Source organism: Lissotriton helveticus, chromosome 5_1 (genome assembly GCF_964261635.1).
Source record: "Lissotriton helveticus chromosome 5_1, aLisHel1.1, whole genome shotgun sequence".
Lineage (NCBI taxonomy): Eukaryota > Metazoa > Chordata > Amphibia > Caudata > Salamandridae > Lissotriton > Lissotriton helveticus.
Genome location: NC_136065.1, coordinates 74,439,674 through 74,459,309, shown reverse-complemented (window position 1 = coordinate 74,459,309; position 19,636 = coordinate 74,439,674). Strand labels below are relative to the sequence as shown.

General features: G+C 47.6%; 1 protein-coding gene across 2 annotated transcripts in view; it reads right to left on the bottom strand.

Moving 5' to 3' along the window:
• LOC144754145 (flotillin-1-like) overlaps positions 1 to 19,636 on the bottom strand; it is a 229,764-nt gene that overhangs the window by 102,166 nt on the left and 107,962 nt on the right. For both annotated transcript variants that reach the window (XM_078641724.1, XM_078641725.1), the window contains exons 4-7: positions 7,584 to 7,674; positions 5,684 to 5,827; positions 4,512 to 4,631; positions 2,288 to 2,383 (exon numbers count right to left, since the gene is read on the bottom strand). In XM_078641724.1, coding sequence (XP_078497850.1) covers positions 2,288 to 2,383; positions 4,512 to 4,631; positions 5,684 to 5,827; positions 7,584 to 7,674 — 451 coding nt within the window. The remainder of the gene's footprint in view (positions 1 to 2,287; positions 2,384 to 4,511; positions 4,632 to 5,683; positions 5,828 to 7,583; positions 7,675 to 19,636) is intronic.

Genomic DNA, 19,636 nt, shown 5'->3' with positions numbered 1-19,636 from the left:
GCCTCCCTCCAAGAAACCTGCTACGTCTGGCCTTTCTACCCCCATTTCTGATTCTGATGATGGCGCTTCATCTTCTTCTTCATTCTCTGAACCAGCAAAGCCGCCTCCTTCCAAGAAGACACGTAAGGAACGTTTTGTTAATGCTCCTTCTACCCCTCAGTTGCTAACTTTTGGCGCGACCGACATTGTTCATCCTAATTCTTCGTCCTGGTTGCCCTCTCCTGAGGTGGCAGATTATATCCAAAGCCATATACGTCAGCCCTTTGAAAAGGATGTGCGAGCGCGTCCGGACCTCGCAGATAAGCTTGCAGAGACCCCTGAAGTGGACCCCACCATGGTCACTTATATGAAGAAGTATTCCAAAGACCCCAAGAAGGGTTTAGACCGGTCCTGGCGGTCCTGCCAGGACAAGATGCTGGACCATCTGGGTCCCCTGGCTAAAATTCTTGACTTGGGCTTTCGGGCCAAAGAATCCGGCGCTCTAATTGATCCAGATGAATTAGTAGGTTGGTCGCAGCGAGCTATTTGCATCTTGGGAAATGCCAACTGTGCTCTTTCTTCTGAGCGTCATCGCTCTATTTTGATTAAACTAGATCCCAAGCTCACGGACTTGGCTTCTTCCGAATCAGGGCCCCAAGCCCAAGGTTTGCTGTTTGGCTCCCCTTTCCTTAAAGAACTCACCAAATTTGTGGCCACATTTAACGGTTTGGATCAGGCCCAATCCAATCTGCGCCGGGCCTTTCGCCCGGTTTTTGGCAGGGCCGGACCACGGGGATGCTCGTTCAGCCGTGGTTCGGACCCGAACTCTCAACGAGGTTTCATGTGCCAAAAAGGTGGTCAGGATTACTCCTCTGGAAAATCCAATTTCTATCCCTCTCGGAAAGGCAGAGGACAATACAGAAAAGGCGGTTACAACAGCAACCAGGGAGGACGTCCAGATTCCTCAACCTCAGGTGAGCTTGATTCTCGCTTCAGATGTGATTTTGGGTGGCAGGCTGCATTTTTTTCTCCAAAATTGGCGATTAATCTCAAACGATGCCTGGGTGTTGGAGACGGTGCAAGGTTACAAAATAGAATTTTACAGTCACCCTCACCAACGTCATCGGCCTCTTCCACTTGTTTTTTCCTAACAAGATTAGAACTTCATTTCCGCAGAGGTCGCTTCTCTTCTGGCCAAAGGGGCCATCGTCTCCACGACGCCTCATCTGCAGGGATTCGTCAGCAACGTGTTTCTCGTAGAGAAAAAGGGAGGAGGTGCTCGTTTGGTCCTCAACCTAAAGGAGTTCAATGGCGGAGTGGTGTACCGTCATTTCAAGGAAACGGGCAAAGATTAGAAGAGGGACTTGCTTTCTGAAGAGGCAAGGAGGAGCACAGAGATTAGAAGAGGGACTTGACTTCCTGAAGATGCAAGGAGGCGGGCAAAGATTAGTAGAGAGACTTGCTTTCTGGAGAGGCAAGGAGGAGGGCAGAGATTAGAAGAGAGACTAGGTTCCTGAAGAGGCAAGGAGAAGGGCATAGATTAGAAGAGGGATTTGCTTTCTGAAGAGGCAAGAGGGAGGGCAGAGATTAGAAGAGGGACTTCCTTCCTGAAAAGGGAAGGAGGAGAGTGGAGATTAGAAGAGGGACTAACCCAACCATGAGCAGAAAAGGGTTCTCTCAAGAGTGGTCAACACTAGAAACTGTGTATACACAGGACTCTCAGTGTAAAGAAGCAAAACGGAGGCGGTAGGGTGAGTGGCGTGGGTCCAGCTCTTTGACACTGTAGCTCAAAGCACCTAAGACACTTCCTAGAGCACCTAATGCAACTCCTTGGAGGCACACATTCAAATTATCTGTATATCAGAATTGCTTGGCAGAAGTTCAAAAAGGGATACATCTGGATTGTGTCCTAATTTTACTCAAAACAGGGTATGTCCTCAGGTTAGACTGACAAGTATTATGCTCCTGTGCTTTCTTTCTGACTGCGATCATGTCTCTGCGAACCATGTGTGCGCATTCTCTCCGGGGTTATTGTAGGGCAGTCAGAAACTTCAGAACATCATTTAGAATTCCGTAATGTCACCATGGAATGGAGAAAGTAAGAGAGCCAGGGTTAAAACGAAGGATTAGCTCACAGATCGCAGACATCAGACGATATTACAAAATTAGAAAAAAAAGATGTGGTGATGGCGCTGTGGGAGGCAGGTAAGAAGGTGTGAGAGAGATGTGTCCTGCTAGTTTCAAAGATCAATATATCTAGACACTGGTTTGCACACGCTTAATTTCCACGGCACCCAGATGATCTCACCTTAATGCCTGCATCACGTTTCGCTTCTGCTTCTCCCATTCTGGCATCTTTCTGAACTTGTGCCGTCCTGGCTTTTCCCAGCGAGTGCAGGTACTCCTAAGAGAATGTCGAAAATAAGGAATACGTAACCAGCAGCTGAGAGAGTTCAAGCAATCCTAAGAGAGAGAAGGGCAGTGGGGAAAGGAATAAGCAAATATAGGATTGGCAAGTGAGAAGTTGTCCCTAAAGTGAACCAAGTTAGAAGAAGTGCCTTCTACACCGTACAAAATCTTCATTGCATCTTCCTACACCTATGGTTCCTACAGAAGCTCCATTCAACCGCCTACCTAGTTCCATCACCTCTGACTAGGTGCCCCACTCTTCCTACATCTTGCTTTCTGAAGAGGCAAGGAGGAGGGCAGTGATTAGAAGAGGGACTTGCTTTCTGAAGAGGCAAGGAGGAGGGCAGTGATTAGAAGAGGGACTTGCTTCCTGAAGAGGCAAGGAGGAGAGCAGAGATTAGAAGAGGGATTTGCTTCCTGAAGAGGCAAGGAGGAAGGCAGAGATTACAATCCAAAATGTGGGAGCCATATCTACTACATTTCTGCCTGCAGCATCACAATACCATAGACCTTTACTGGCTACTCGTGGCTAGATGCTGCTCTTCAAGCCACTATGCATCACCTACCTGCCCCCCTACAGCTGCACTCCAAACTTCATCCCAGTAAAACTCGCAAAATTCTCCTACAATTGAACTCTTCACTCTAGACCCAAAACACCCTACTGTTGATCCAACACTACAAAACGTTATGCTTCAGTGGAACCTCCTTCTCCACACAGACAGCAAAATGATCAACCTCTCCCACCAAAGCTGAGAGTCCCACAAGACCACCTGGAACACAAGAAGGTGGTAAAAACAGGCAAAAGAAATAAACTGTCTTGTGTGAGAGACTCATTCCTGGCACCACGTTTTCTGATATGGCGTCCATCTCCGAGTGGATTATGGAGAATTGATTATGCCTGAAGAAACTGGTGGTCTGTGTAAAAACACAGAGGGGTCCCAGCTGCACCAAAGCTGGAGTTCCATCCCTGGTGCTTTCATCTTGTTAGAAAGAAGGCATTAGAGAAGATAAACTGATCACAATGATGGTTCTTTTACTTGGTCACACTGGGGCGCTGACGTGCACCTCCTGGAACGAGGATCGCTCTAGCAGCTCACCAGCGTGATACAAACATGAGTGTGAGAGGGGCTGGGGCAGGTAATCCACACAGATATAGGGTGCATGCAAGTGGCCCTGCTCTTTCCTTCACTCCCTGTTTGCTAGTATGGCAGACCTAAAGTAGGGTCCCTGCTGTCTACTGGGCAGGATCCGAAGATGAAATCAGAACAGAAGCTGAACTTCTCATACCACTGGGTGGGGACCCTTTATACCGTAACATTATTCTGTCTACCCCACAGTTGATGGGAGAAAACAAATATTGGGGGAGTGGGGATCTGGTCGGAGAACTTTCCAAACCAACCCAACAAACATAACCATTCGGCAACACAAGAAGGGTGGGACTGGAGCAGGAAACTGCATCTGTCCTCCAAGATCTAGAACCAGACCTTCCCAAAAGGTATGGAAAGGCCGCACTCTCACTAACTATCGCTCCTCTCCAAGCATACGAGCAGATATATGACCACAGAGACACTAGGAAGACAACTCATTGCTTGGCACACATGGCATTGAAACAGGTCACACACAGGCCAGAACAGCAAACTGCATCCTTCCAGCCAAACACAGCATAAATAGAAAACTTAAACCCTCCATCCTCCTCTTTGATGTAGTACACGCTCAACGTAGCAACAAATGGCAAGGTAAGAGCACCACTCCGGCCATCACACACAACACAAAAAGCTTCCCACAGAACCCACACTGCCAGCCTACACTCTTCCAACCAAGTACACACTACGGAGCAGAGTACTTCCTGCCCACGAATCACTGGAGTGCCTTGGCATGAGTAAGATGAGAGCTAGAAATATAACCAAAATATAACACAGATCATCACAAGACAGGTGCGGCAGGCAAGGTAATGTGTATCTGTCCCTGAGTGAGTGCAGGTAATATGGCTTTGAAGAACACTCATCCTCTGCCTCCCAAGAACCTCTTATCAGGTGCCTCCAGCATGATCAACACTGATGGCAGGGCAGTGTCCACCTCTAGACACCCTCTTCCCACTGTAGACAAAGATGCCACCCCCCTACCTGGTCATCGCGAATGTCCTTCAGAGTGTAGCTGACCACGCTGATGCCCATGTTCACCAGATCCGATGATGCCACCTTGAAAACCTGCTCCGAGAACTTCTGCCGGTCCTGGTAGATCTCCTGGAGAGAGAGGACCAAGAAAAGGTGAGGGAACAAAACCAACAGGGAAGAAGGACGAAACACATTTACAAAAGACGGGGGGTGGACAGAGTGGATGCCATGTCAACGGGTTAAGGTTAGAGACCAGGCTGAGCTCACGGGGGGAGATGTTTGCAGGAGACTAGCAGACATGAGTGGACTGGAAGCCCACAGTGACCCACACAGTCTCTGCTTCTAGGGTCGAAGAACCTACTGATCTAAGACCCTGAGTTATTCTGCTTATATGTCCAACCCACCCTCCCACATGGAAGGGGATACACATGGCTACCCCAACCAGGCCCTTTAGAAAATTTGGGGAAATGGTAGCGTGAGGGGTTTGAGATTTCTTTTAACCATTCCTGATGCACTTATTAACACGCACTTGCAGTAAGCTCTTTTCTCCCTCGCAGATACCCGAGGATCTGCCAAACCAACAGCAGAGGATGCTCCTTCTCGCACCTGGTAGCCAAGGGGTGGACAACCTCCCCCTGCACATCAGGACTGCACCGTCGCTCCAGCAATTCAGGAAAGAACTCAAGACCTGGATGTTTGAATGAACAAACCACCACAGAGCAGCCTACACCTCCAGTGACTCGAGATCCTCACCCATGATGTGCCGCACTTTACAAATGTTTGATTGATTGATTGATGCTCGTGAATCCACAATCATCTGTTTGTATGATCACCACGCGGCTGCTCCTTCGTAGTAATCGAGTCCCATGTTCTCAGTGGAAAGAGGCTAAGCCCCTTTAGATCCCTCACATCAACAGCCCTGAAACCTACACAGACCGAGCTGTGCCCCATTCCAGAGCCGCTTCTGCGCTCCCACTCTATGGTCATTGATGATGGGACATACATGCCTTGGAGAAACCCGATGATAAGAAGTAAAACAGGAAGACCATGTCTGCATGGTTGGCCACTACCAGAGAGGTGGTTCCACCGCACGGCGCCTGCTATGAACCATGAAACAAATCAGGTGGAGGAGATGGACAGAGTGGGTGGGATGCCTCACAAGCAGCCACAGAATGCCTTACCTCGACCGTCATGTGGGCCATGATGGCTCTTTGGTGACCCTCCAGAGTCTCCAGCGAGATGTGGGCTATCTCATTCTCTGACTTCCCGAGGAACATCTGACACGCGGCTGCCAGCATCTCTTTATTCTGCCCTTGGATCTTCACCTGTGAAGGAGCAGGAGCCGTAGTGGTAAGAAGGGGGGGAGAGGAAGGAGAGAAGGTGGTGAGAAGGTAGATGTGGAGCAAAGACCAAACATCAAGTGGCATCAATGGCAACAAACGAAGAGCGCACACAGAAACCATGTTAGGTCAGTCGGCAGAAACGTAGAAGTCGCTGGTGCCTATTAACGCAGCAAGGCACCCTGGGGTCCGCAGAAGAAGGATTGCTTGGAGGGAGGTGGGCAAATCTGCCCAGAAGGAACATGTGAGGGGCCCAGGCAACACCATCAAATAATCTGTCCTCATTGGTGACCTGCCTGCTGAATCAGAGACCGCAGGGCTGCTTTGTCGCTATTGAGTCGTCAGAGAAAGATGTGTGTTGCCTGAGGGATAATCACTGTGTGATGAGCTAGGGAAACTGAGGGACAGGTCTGCTGTCAGAAGCCTGAGCAGGTAAAATCTGAGTAATCTGGGGGATGGCTCTGCTGTCCGAGCTCCTAAAATCTGAATAACTGTATGGGTAGTTTAGTTGTTAGATTCCTAAAGTCTGTGTAGCCTGAGGGATACTTGTGCTGTCTAAATAATATCTGGTAATCTGAAAGACGCCGGTGATAACTGAAATGTAAGGGCCCAATTCACAAAGGTAAAGTTAGACCAAAAGTCCAACTGTACACCTAAAGTCTAAGTTCAGACCAAATGTTTAAACTTAGACCAAAAGTTTAACTTAACTACTTTTCGGAATTCACAAAGGTAAGTTACTACTAGAAACTGTACTACTAGTAATTTTGACTAGTAGTAAGTAACTTTACTACTACTTTTAGTAACTTACCTTTGTGAATACCGAAAAATATTAAAGTTAGACTTTTGGTCTACGTTAGACTTCACATCTAAACTTATAACTTCAGGTTTAAAGTTAGACTTCAGGTCTAAAGTTAGGCTTCAGGTCTAAAGTTAGGCTTCAGGTCTAAAGTTAGGCTTCAGGTCTAAAGTTAGGCTTCAGGTCTAAAGTTAGACTGCAGGTCTAAGTTAGACTTCACATCTAAACTTATAACTTCAGCTTTAAAGTTAGACTTCAGGCCTAAAATTAGACTTCAGGTCTAAAGTTAGACTTTTGGACTAAGTTTACCTTTGTGAATCGGGTCCCACATGTATAAGATCTGGATAACCTGTAGGATACCTTTTACCTGAACATGAAGGTCTTTCTAAATCTGAAGGCAAGTTTTGATATTTTATACTTTGGGATTTGTATCACTTGAATGATAACACCTCAGGCTGCGGCTGTAAATTCTGTGTAACCTGAGTGATGCCTATGCTTCCAGATCCCGTGTGATCAGTGTGACCTGAGCGATAGCTGTGCTGCCTGTGTCTGTAAGATAGCTCAGCTGCCTGGACTTGAAATAGCTCCATAGCATGAGGGATAGCTCTGGTGTCCCGGATTGTAAGATCTCCATAAAATGAGAGATAGCTCTGCTGTCTGGGCTTGAAAGATCTCTATAACATAAGAAATAGTTCTGCTCTCTGGGCTTCTAAGATCTCTATAACATGGGAGAGAACTCAGCTGTCTGGGCTTCTAAGATCTTTATGACATGAGAGATAGCTCTGCTGTCTGGGCTTGTGAGATCTTTATAACATGAGAGAGCGCTACCCTGGTGGCGAGCATCAGATCCTGAACCAACACAAAACCGCTGCCTTGCAGCTCGTTCTGTGCCCCATGTAGTCCTGGATAACCCGAAACCTTGGGCCTGGTCGACAAGTGCCTTACCTGGGCTATGCCAGTTACGGAGATGGGGACTCCTTGCCGCGTGTACACCTTCTCGCTCTTGACGTTCAGGGTCAGGATGTGGAGGGAGATCCTGGATGGGGGTACAGAGAAGGCATGGTTAAAATAAGGCTCAGGGCACAATGCGTCATACCACTGGCCGGAACTGTATCTAAGCACATAGGGCCAGATGTAGGTCGCCCAATACCGGTCGATAACGGCCGAAATTACCGAATTTCGGCTGTTACCGACCGGTATTAGGCTATTGAGATGTAGGTGGCTACATTTCAGATTCGGTAATTTACCGGATCGGTAATTTAAGGAATTAGTAAATTACAGATTCCTTAAAATACTGAATCGGTAAATTACCGAATCTGAAATGTAGGGAGCACTCAAATGAGTGCATTGCATGGTTAAGGATTCGGTATTTAACAACCAAGGCACTTAAACCACAGACTTTTCCTGTTTCAATAAAATGAATATAAAAAGAAAGGATGTGAGTAGGTCTAAATTCAGTTTTTATTGCTGACCAAGTTAAAAGAGTCAATTACAAACAAATAAGTAATTCAAGTCATAGAATTAAAAAGAAAATATTTCTCATTGCATAATGAATAATGAATCCACAATAAACATTTAATGCACAGTTAAAAATTTATATAGAATCAAGTTTAAAAAGTGGCATCAACAAAATAATTCTCTACGCGCGTTTCGGCGACCAGCGCCTTCTTCTGGAGTTGCCACGTATATCCTAGAAAATAAAAGAAAACCAAAAAAGGAACCAAATTTAACAAAATACATAATTTATGAAAATGCTGCTTTATCAAAAGTGCCATGTGGCAGACATACATGCCCTTAGGGCATGTATGTCTGCCACATGTTCACCCATTCACTATTCAGGGGTGCAACAGGGTGTCAATGTGACACCCTGCCACCCTTGAATGTGTTCCCCCATTACCGAATCGGTAATTCACATTCATTCCTATGGGCCTCTAGGCCGAATCGGTAATTACCGAATATTACGGATTCGGTAAACTTTACCGAATACTTACCTACATCCCATTTACCGTTTCTGAAATACCGAATCGGTAAAATTTGGTATTTTAGAATCGGTAAATGGAACCTACATCTGGCCCTAAGTGAAGTGCGGGCCTGCCCTATGTGCCTGCTGGATCAGTCTGTTTTGAACACATCGCTCCATCATTGGATACTCGGAGACAGCCAGATGGCACTGACATATGTACGTGGTTGTAAATATGACTGTACGCAGGGGGCAGCGTGACTGTACGGAGGAGTGTCATAAGGTTGATAGGGGCATTAAAGGCATTGTTAAGTTAGCATGAGCCCGGTAGCCATGCTGCTGCTTTTGGGCACAACACTACATGCTTTTGTTTTGCACGTCTCAGTTTTTACCTTTCACATGAGAACACTTCACTGTGCTCTTCCCTGTCTGTTCCTGGAGTTTAGTCTGAACACTGTGAGCAAGGTCAATAAACAATGCCTCTTGTTATTCTGTTCTGGTCAGGCTCTAGCACCTAGACATAACATACCGGGGCAGCTGCTATAGGCGGGAACTCATACATTGATATTGTGGGAACGCGCACTTAGGTGACACACACTTGGAGAGGGATATTTCCATGGAGAAGAGCGACAAGCACCTGTGATGTAGAAATACGATCTATTTCCTGAGGTATGGGGTATGCTGACAAATTCTATTTGTCTTCTATTATATAATAATAATTCTACTTACCAAAAGGAGGGAGGGAGTTTAGGCACTGTAGAACTGTCTCCACCGTCTTAAAAAAATTATGTCTCCATTTATGAGATATGGCCTTACTGCAATGCTAACTATATTGGTAATAAGTAACTTTCTGCTTGTTGTGGCAAGTATACTGCATTTAAGAGCATGTTAGTTAAAAAAAAAAGTTTTAAACTATCTTTGTGTTTCTGTTTGATCCTATTGTGAATGAGTACAAGTAGGTGAGCGAAAAGGTGTGTCTTGTATCCGAGAGATCAGGGAGTGATATGTTCTGGGGTGTCCAATCATTTGTTACTCCGTTTGTGAGTAGGAGAGAGAGAGAGAGACACTATAGCTAGTCGGTCCTGGGTATCCTAAGGGAGTAGGAAGGCACAGCCCCAATGCACCAAGGTCCCATAATCCCATGCATAGTTCTGCGAATGTGCAGAATCCCTGCAACATTGTGCCACCAACGTTTGGTCCGGTACTTATCTGCGGGAACATCTGAGTAGCGCTTGTGCTTGTCCACAATACCCTTTCGCCAGTAACCAGAGACGTCAGGGGTGCGTGAGGTTAACCTCCAGTATTTGGGATTATATGTTTTTCAAGTTTGAATTTTGAAAGATTTTGTTCTTCGTACCGTTATTCCAGGTATTGTGCTATCATTCTTTCTAACCTCTTTACATAATGGCTATAGCGATTGCAGATCATAATCGTGCTGCTCTTACTGCGCACTTAACTCAAAATGGAGTCTCAGGGGCAGGAGCATTCAATATCTTTGTTGTAGAAGCGAAACGCTGCGTATCGCTTTGAGGTTTTTTATTCTTGGGTGACGTTTCCTGCAGTGGATGGAAATGATGTATATATGCACGCCAAGGTTCCCCGAGAATATAGACCATATAGGTCCATTGAAGTTCCGTTGTTCGCCTTGGGTGCACACCATCTGGTTTAATGGCGCCCAACCTCACCCTGTTACGTCGGTCTGCTTAGGCCCTTTATCGGTCGACAGAGAAACATGGCCCATTTTGGTGGGATTTACACCACACCCTAATTATCGTGGAATTACAATAGCAGAGCTACATGAATTAAATGCACAACCACCCTATCATCAGAAGAAAAAGGTCACCACTGTAACAGCGAAATGTGCCTCAGATGGTGAGAACCAGTCTCCTGGACTGGAGATGAGTTGTAACCCTCCTAGACAGCACGGCGGAAGTTACCATTGTGCTGGAGGCACTGCGCCCTTATCTGGAGGCGAAAGCAACTGACACTTTTGTGTCTATATGAAATATAGAAATATGAAATAGTCATCCAAATTGAAGGTGATATAGAACGTACAATTAGAAGTATCTTTTGGGATAACCCCACCTCATCTTATTACAGTTTACTGGTGGAGGTGGATTGGCCTCCTCCATTTATTTTGGCTTCTTCAAGAGGGGAGGATGTCATACTCCCAAGTTTTTCGAGTTATGTCCCTCAAGAGGCTAAACAGGCATATGCGAAGGAAAGGGCTTTAGCCCTCATGCCAGCCGTCCATCGTAATCAGGTGGGCTGGGATAAATATTCACCAGCACATGAAATACCTTTACGGGCCATGCCACAACCACAAGCTCAATTCTCAATCAAACGAGAGGCAAAAGCCGCCGTTAGTGATATTTTAACACACTTGGAATATCAAGGTGTGATTGAACCTTGTGTTTTGTCAATGAATAATCCTCTTTTTCTGATATCGAAATCGGACAGTTCATATCGTATAGTTTTGGATTACAGAAATTTGAACAGCCATGTTCGTACGTTTGCCGTACAGAACACTCACAGCTCTGCGTTGAGAAACAACACTGTCCGGAAAAAGTACAAAACTACTTTGGACATATCAAATGGTTTTTACAGTCACAATTTGGCTTCTGAGAGCCGAAGCTGGACCAAATTTACCATTGTCAGCAAGCAGAAAAAATGTACAAGGTTGCCTAGGGGGTATAAGAATAGCTTGGGTGCGTTTTCCACACGTGTTGTGTCTCTGTTACACAGCATTAATCCAGATGCAGTCTCATACGTCGATTACATTTATTTGATGGATGATTATTTGATACGGCATCTGGTGCGTGTGGATCGCATCATCTTGTCATTTGCTGACATAGGATACAAATGTAATTTTGCAAAGTAGCACATCCCCTTTTTGGCAGTTCACTTTTTGGGTTATGAACTCAATAATGAGGGCAGGGGGTTGGCCCCCCACTTTCTGAAGAAATGTGCCCAAATGCAACCTCCTTCTACTCTTAAAAATAAAAAAAATATTTCAGGAGAACTTACATTCCTGATTATGCTCAAAGTATCAAACTGATTTACGCGTTGATACAACCTACTAATTCGTCTTCCAGTTGGACTCTGGAACATACATCCATTCTTCAGTCATTGCAACCTGATCTGCTAGCGACCAACTTTTTGTTAACTCATGATAATAAGTCTAACTTAGTTATACAGATTGCACCTGGGACGGTGGGTTTCACCTACCTGACGTTCAATGAGGTGGACGCTGTCCGCATCACCTACAAGTCTCATTAATAAACATCGGCTGGGTTGCCTTTTGTTCCAATTGAGAACATTCTTACTGCTGTTCAGATGGCGATCTCTGTCTCAGGGCAAACACATTCTGATGGTTTAGCCTATACCCGCAATGGAGGTGGTAACCAAGGCGAGTGTACTGAATTCTAAAGCTTTACACCCACGTTGGATTCCGTGGGTGACTTCTTAGACATCGTCTGATTTCTCCTTCATTTTTGACCCATCTTTGCAGACGCAGGAGTTTCTACATTATGAACAAGTTCATCCTGCGCCACGGTTTCTTCTTCCACTTGAACAATATAAGGGTCTTGTCTATACCAATGGTTTGCCGCAACAGGCCATTGGTTCTAAACATGCTTACTCAGCTGATTGTGCCATTGTGGTTGGTTCTATTGTTGAGGGTGAGTTTAAGTCGTCCTTAGTTCACACGAAGTCTCTGGGAGACTGCACGGCACAGCCAGCTGAGTTACGTGCTTTGGTTTTAGCTCTAGAATTCACTGATCCTACTGTTCCTACTCTTGAAGTTTATGACTATTTCTATTGTACACAATTCTATAATGACAGTCTCTACTTTTGGTCTCAAAATTATTATCGAAATTCAAAGGGTAGCGCAGTAAAGCATAAAACGTTCTGGATTTGAGTGGCGGCTCTTAAAGAAAGCTTGCCGCTCTTACATGTTATTCATACTCTTGGTCATCAGCGTGTGGGAGCACATGCTGTTGGTAATTCTGTGGTTCAAAAGGGGGTGCTGATGGACGGAGCATCTGAATCAATCAAACACTCACACCCAGTCAAAAGATCTGGGTTTAATCCATCACCGTTCTTTAGCCCACTCTGCCACCCCAGTTCAGACATGGCTATATGCAAATCCGTCTGACCCTGTGCCACATGGGAACAGTCCAGCTCGAACTGCCAAGCCATGTCTTCCCTGGACCGGAAACAAGCTTCCGAGGACCGGTTTCTGGCATTCCAACCGTCTTCAGCCCGGCTTGCTTGAATCCAGTGGCAAGGGTATGCTCAGACGTGAGTCCCTTGCTCACTTTGCCACTGGATTCAAGCAAGCCGGGCTGAAGACGGCTGCAATGCCAGAAACCGGTCCTCGGAAGCTTGTTTCCGGTCCAGGGAAGGCATGGCTTGGCAGTTCGGGATGGACTGTTCCCTTGAGGCAAAGGGTCAGACTGATTTGCATATAGCCATTTCTGAACTGGGGTGGCAGAGTGGGCTAAAGAACGGTGATGGATTAAACCCAGATCTTTTGACTGGGTGTGAGTGTTTGATTGGTTCAGATGCTCCGTCCATTACCACCCCCTTTTGTACCGTTGGTAATTCTGTGGCTGATGAGGTGGCCAAATCTGCAGTAGCCTCTTATTCAGTATCAGCAGTTACAAGGTCCATGTCTAAAATTAATGATGAAATTCTTGCGGCAGTAGCTGCCACAAAAGATGGGACGGCTTACCCACATGGTTTCCCATCTAAATATTATTATCATCTGTCTCCGGAACAAGTTCCCTCTGCTACAATTCCGTCTGTTGGGGATCGGCTGATTCCCAATAAGGACCACAGGCTTCCCTTTTTTTTTTACTGCTATTTGTATAGCGCAACAGCTGCCCCAGCAAAGGGGCAACCCGGATCTGTCAGCAGAGCAATAAGCATGGAGAGAAGGCAGAAACTAAACAGTGGGGAAAAGATGTGTTTTTGTGGCCTTCCTAAAAGCCAAATAGTTAGTATGGCTACAAATGTGAGTGAGCAGTGAGTTCCAGAGAAGGGATGCCGTACTGCGGAAGTAACGGCCTCCTGCCCGCCCCCTCCAAATCCTTGGGGCCCTCACCAAGTGCTGGCCAAGTGAACGAAGCTGGCGTGAGGGGACGTAGGGGGTGACTAGGTTGGGCAGAATGCTAGGAGTGTTTAACTTCAGGGCTTTAAAAGTGATACAAAGCGCCTTAAATTCAATTCTCCTAGCCACCGGCAGCCAGTGTAGCCGATGGATGGTGGCTGTCACCGAGCAAGACCTGCGCAGGCCAATCAGCGATCTGGCTGCTGCGTTCTGTATTCGTTGTAGCCGAACAATCTCGGCCTTGTTTGCCCCTAGATACAGAGAGAAGGCATAATCCAATCTGGACATTATGGCTGCCTGAATGATAGTCTGGCGCGTGGGGGGGTCAAAGAACCCCAGTAGGGTACAACGTAGGAGCCCAAAGCATGTCCCTCCTACCTTTTTCGTTTGTACTTGATAGCTGAACGATGAGTCCAACCACACCCCCATGTTTTTGAAGGCTAGCTTAGGTAGGGCGGGGGCGCTACCCAGGCTTTTTAGCCACCAATGTTCACTCCATAGACCATGGTCCTTTCCCACCAACAACACCTCTGATTTACTGGCGTTCAGCTGGAGGCAGTTGGTGGTCATCCATTCAGTGACTACCGCCAAATCGCCTGAAATTTTAGGGCGTCCCTCTTGGTGTTGCCTGAGAGTGCCACCACCAGCTGAGTGTCGTCGGCATAGGAGACCATGGTCAGTCCCCTGTTTCTAGCCACCGCGGCCAGCGGTTGGACATAAAGATTGAATAAGAGGGGACTGAGGGAGGAACCTTGTGAAACACCTTGTTTAATAGGGTGAGTGCCTGAGACAAAAGGGGAAACACTAACCATAATTGACCTCTCACTGAGGAATGAAGTGAACCACTTCAAGGCCGAGGCGACAATCCCCACCTCCTCCAGGCGTTGAAGCAGTATGGCGTGGGACACTGTGTCAAACGCAGCGCTGAGATCCAGAAGGATCAGCGCCGACGTTTGCCCAGCGTCCAGAGCAGACCAAAGATGTTGTGTCACAGCCAAGAGAGCAGACTCCGTGCTGTGACCAGGTCGAAAGACCATTCTGGGAGGCGTCCAACAGGTCATTCTTGGCCAGAAAATCTGAGAGAAGTGAAATGACATGCGCCTCCGTGATCTTGGCTACCCACAGGAGTAATGAGATGGGGCGATAATTTTCGGGCTCGGCCGGATCCAGCAGGGGCTTTTTAAGTAAAGGTAGCACCTTAGCATGTTTCCACACCTTGGGCACGGTGGGCACGGTGGCAGTGGAAAGCAACATATTAATTATCTGCTTCAAGGAGGGCATAATCGTGGGCAGCACCCTTCTAAATTTCTCTGGTTTCAAGGGATCAGGAGGTGAGCCAGATTTAATTTTCTTGCAGAGACCTTGCAGTTGGTCTGTGGAGATGGGTGCCAGCGACTCCAAGGTATTGACAGGTTGATCACACCCTGCCATTAGAGGGGTGGTAACTGTGGCAGGGAAGGGCCTATAGATGTTATCTACCTTCCTAATAAAGAAAGAGGCAAGGTCCTCACATTGCTCGTTGGACTGTATTTTCTGCCCTACATTGATCTGCAGTAGTTGTGGAGGGTGGAGAGTATCGAGAATACGCTGTTTGCCGGGTTATCGCTGTTGCGGATTAGGCCGGCATAGAATGTAGCGCGTGCCGATTGGATGGCCTTGTGGTAGCCTTTAACTGCTGCTCGATAGATATCTTTCTCATTGATGATAAAATTCCTTCTCCAGATACGTTCCAGCCTTTTACTCTCTTTGCGCAGGTCAGCCAACTCGCTATTGTACCAAGGATTGGATCAAGTTTTATGGTTCAGGGACAGTTTCTCAGGGATGAAACCATCTAGTGACTGGCTGATCCAATCTGTTCAGTCCCTATAAGCCTCATTAGAGAGGTTCGGACATGTAATAGACAATCGGGCCTGGAAAGCGTCCCAGTCAAGCTTATGCCAAGGGCGTTTAAGCGAGGATGTCTGGTCCAAGCTCCGTAAGGGAGTTATCTCCTGAAGGGACATGGGGATCAAAAAATGGTCAGACCATCCCATGGGAATTGTGGCCAGGGCAGTGAGTGAGGGTATGTTGGTGAAAACTGGATCCAGCAGATGGCCAGCTACATGAGTAGGGTCCGACAGCAGTTGTATTAGCATCATAGCAGTCCAAGAGGGCATGGCCTCTGCACATGCAGGTGTTTCGGCCACCGTGTCCCTCTTGCAGCAGCATTATTTGTGGCGTGGACTGTATAGACAGACTCATAATTATGTTCTTTCTTGTGACATTTGCCAACAGAGTAAACCATCAATGGTTGCACGTCCGCCACATACGCAGCTTTACATTTCGAATAAACCATTTGGTTGTATATATCTTGATCACTGCGGTCCTTTAACGACCGATACAGCATATAAACATATTTTAGTTGCAGTTGATTTGTGCACGAGATTCCTCTGGGTTGGCTACAACGTAGTGCTGATGCTCGAAATGTCATTAGGGATTTGCGTTTCTTTATCGGAACATTTCCGTGTGTTACCTTCCATTCTGACCAGGGTCCAGCATTTGCCTCTAAGGCTTACAAGGATGCAATGAAGTCTTTGGGAGTATTATTGCAATTTTCATCTCCATACCAGCCAGAGGGAAATTCAGTAGTGGAGTGAATGACCCGTGATTTAAAGCAATCTTTGACAGCTAGAGTCTTAGGTACTGGCAGAAGTTGGCTGGCTCATGTGTACGGGGTACAACGTGCACTTAATAATCTCGCTAGAAGATCTCTGGGTGGGCGGACCCCATACGAAATGCTCTTTGGTATTAAAATATTTGTGCCTGATCTTGATGGTCCAGACGTAGTGGCAGCTGCTGCCACATTTGACGTAAATAACCATTGTGCTATGTTACAGGATCTACAAACAACTTGTGACACGCTTGCAAAAGCTGAGTTGCTCTCAAATGATGACACTGCGGAGCTGATCCCTGTCACGGGCTGGCTTCCTAAAGTCGGACATCTGGTCTACGAGAAGGTTGAGAACAAAGAAGAATTTGGTTCCGCCTACCGTGCTCCAGTCGCAGTGCTTGGATTAAAGGGTACACCTACTGTAATTTTGCCTCCACTGCCAGGGCGCAAAGAGAACTGTTACATTTTGTTTGAACATGTCAAAATACACCGATGGCCAATACTGAATAGCGTGTATAGAAATGTTCCACAAAGGGATTTTCCTTTTTCTATGACATTCAGGCCAATAATGTGTCATCTAAGGGACTCCTTCGATTGTGGTGAGCAAGATGGAGACTTCGGTAGATGTGCCGCCTACACTGTTGTCAGCATTGCCAGCCATGCTTCAAACATATGTTTTGCCGTCTCTGGGAATTGCTGTGGCCGTTCAGAATTCTGTGCCTCAATCATCTTTTCATGCAGACCGGCCACCATTACATCAACTAGATACAGTTGGGTACTACATTGACAGAGACAATTTTTCTTTACCTTCTTCGTCATCATCGTCTGATTCTACTATGGAGGAACCGCCTACCCGTAGTTGCATCTTCTATTCTTGGTTTAGGAAGCATTACCTCATTCCGCCCTGGAAATACATTTGGATGGTGCTTATTTTGGTGTTCCTCGTCATGTGGATTGGGTTTATGACAGTCTTCTTCCTTTTGATTAATGGTCATTATTTGCCTTAACGCTCTGCTGTGCACTTAGGTGATGGAGTTCTTGCCCCGTTACAGTCTTTTCATGTTTTGAAAAGAGACCAATTACTTACAGGAGTTAGTTCATAATGGTACCCTTAATGCATCCTGGTGGACTTGGCCCTTTTGGCAGGTTCACCCCTAAACTTTTAGCTTTTATATGTGACTTGTTGTTAGTTGATTTTGGCTTCTGCGCACTTTAACACTGTGTCCCAGTGTAAAGTGTGTGCGCTCTCTGAGTGCGTGTGGTGAGATTGGCCTGCCCTCCCATAGGAATGCATGGGGAATGTATGTGTCCATGGTAGTTCCTGATGTGTTGGGAGTGCAGGGTCGAGTCTGGTATGTGCGGACTCGTGTGATTAAATGCTGCGCGAAGATGTGAGGTTTTAATGTGTCTGGTGTGGAAGGGCCACTTCTAGAAGTTGCCATGTCTGTGTAATAAAAGGAAATTGCTGTCTGGCTTGTGATTGGCTGGGGCTGGCTGGTGTGCCTGGCTCCAAGAGTCAGGATGGGTCTGCCCGGTGGTAAATGGGGAAATCTGCATGTTGATGGCAGGGAGGAGTGCACCTGGGACCTGAATAAGGCTGGGCTTTCCCCACATAATGCTGACTCCGCCCCCTGTGGAGCGACTGATGTCCCTAGCCTGTCCTCTGAATGGGGAGGGGGGCTGAGCACAACAAAGTGCTCCAGAACTAGCTGTGTCTGGTTTTCCCCCACCCTGCACCCTTGAGACAAAGGGAAAATGTGGATAAAAAGGGGCTGTGACCCCTTGTATGTTGTTCTTCCTGATCCTATCTTGAGGGGGGCCTGCTGCTCCTGATGTGGGCGCCAGGAGGACCGCCACTGGGGACTGCCTCCCTGCCTGAAGGGCCCTGTGAGCTGGCCCTTGGGCCCAGCCTTTGCCCCACCCTGACTTCCTAAGGACTGTTTCTATACTTTGCCTGCAGCACCTGGGAAGCGTTTTATTCCCCTTGCCAGGAGCACTGGTTGACTGGCCACTTGCCCTTTTTATTTAGGGGGGAAGCAGGTGCTCACCCTGCATTTTGCTTGCATTGGGAGCCGTCCTAGCGGGTGCCTACCCCGCCTTGTGCCCTGATTTGCGGCGCGGGTGCCCACCCCGCACTGCCTGCTGCATGACTGCCGCTTTATAATTTACCCCGTGTTTTGACCGATTATCACTGCTGCCGGCCCGGGGATTGCCTGGAAGGCACTGAGCCCGCCTCCACACCAAGGGCCGCGCTACCATTGGTTCAAGCGCCACTGAGCCTGGAGGCTCTTCTGCAGGGCCGCGCAGTGATTGGCTGCCCAGCAAGCCTGCACCTCGAGCCAGGGGGAGCCTCCACGAGGTGAGGCTGTGCCGCCTGGGACCCGCGGCGGAAGCAGAGAGACCGGAGAGCCCCCACGGAGTCCGGGAGGCTCTCCCAAGCCCCGCCTGCAGCCCCGCCGCACCGCCGCAGGGAGGGGATGGTCCCGGGACCAAGAAGCGGCCCGGTGAGTGCTGACGGGCCGAAGGGAAGCTCCGGGCCTGTTCGTAGTGCCTGAGAGAGGCACAGTTGTATTCAGAGCCCACGAGGGCTCCGGGGGCCATTGTTTCACGAGTCCCCAGAGCGGGACTCCAACGCGAGAGCATTTGTTTAGAGCCCACGAGGTTCCAACGGAATTGGGCAACACTTTAGATAGAGCCTGAAAGGCTCCAACGTGAACGGGGGCATTTCAGATGGTAGAGCGGCCCCGGTTGGCAGAGGGCCGCTCCCCCATTGTGGCAGCATTGTTATTTAGAGCCCACGAGGCTCCTGAGGGCGCAGTTGATTATTCCCAGAGCCTGCAAGGCTCCAATGTGGTTTTTGGGGCACAGTTGTTTATTTAGAGCCCCAGAAGAGAGTCAGGAGGCACGCTGGTGCCACACTCAGGTTCCCAGCTACCCAGCACTTAGTGCGCAGCTGCATCGTTTAGGCCCCCAGGACCCCTTGCACATTCTTCTTTGGCTGCCTGCGCAGCCAGCCCAGACATTCTGGACATTGGGCCTGTGAGCCCCTGAGAGACCCAGTTGGCCTGGGGTCAGTTATGTGTTTTTTGTCGCAAATGTGATTACTTGCCTAATGCAATCTATGCATAATATGCTTTGCCTTTATGCTTGTTTCCTATTTTTAAATGTGTTTCATGCTTAGGAGGTTGTGCTATCTAGTATTGCTTATCTAATTAAGTGAGTTCATAGTTCCCTGCGTGATATATGCCTAAGGCGGTTAGGGTTGCGTAGTGTGT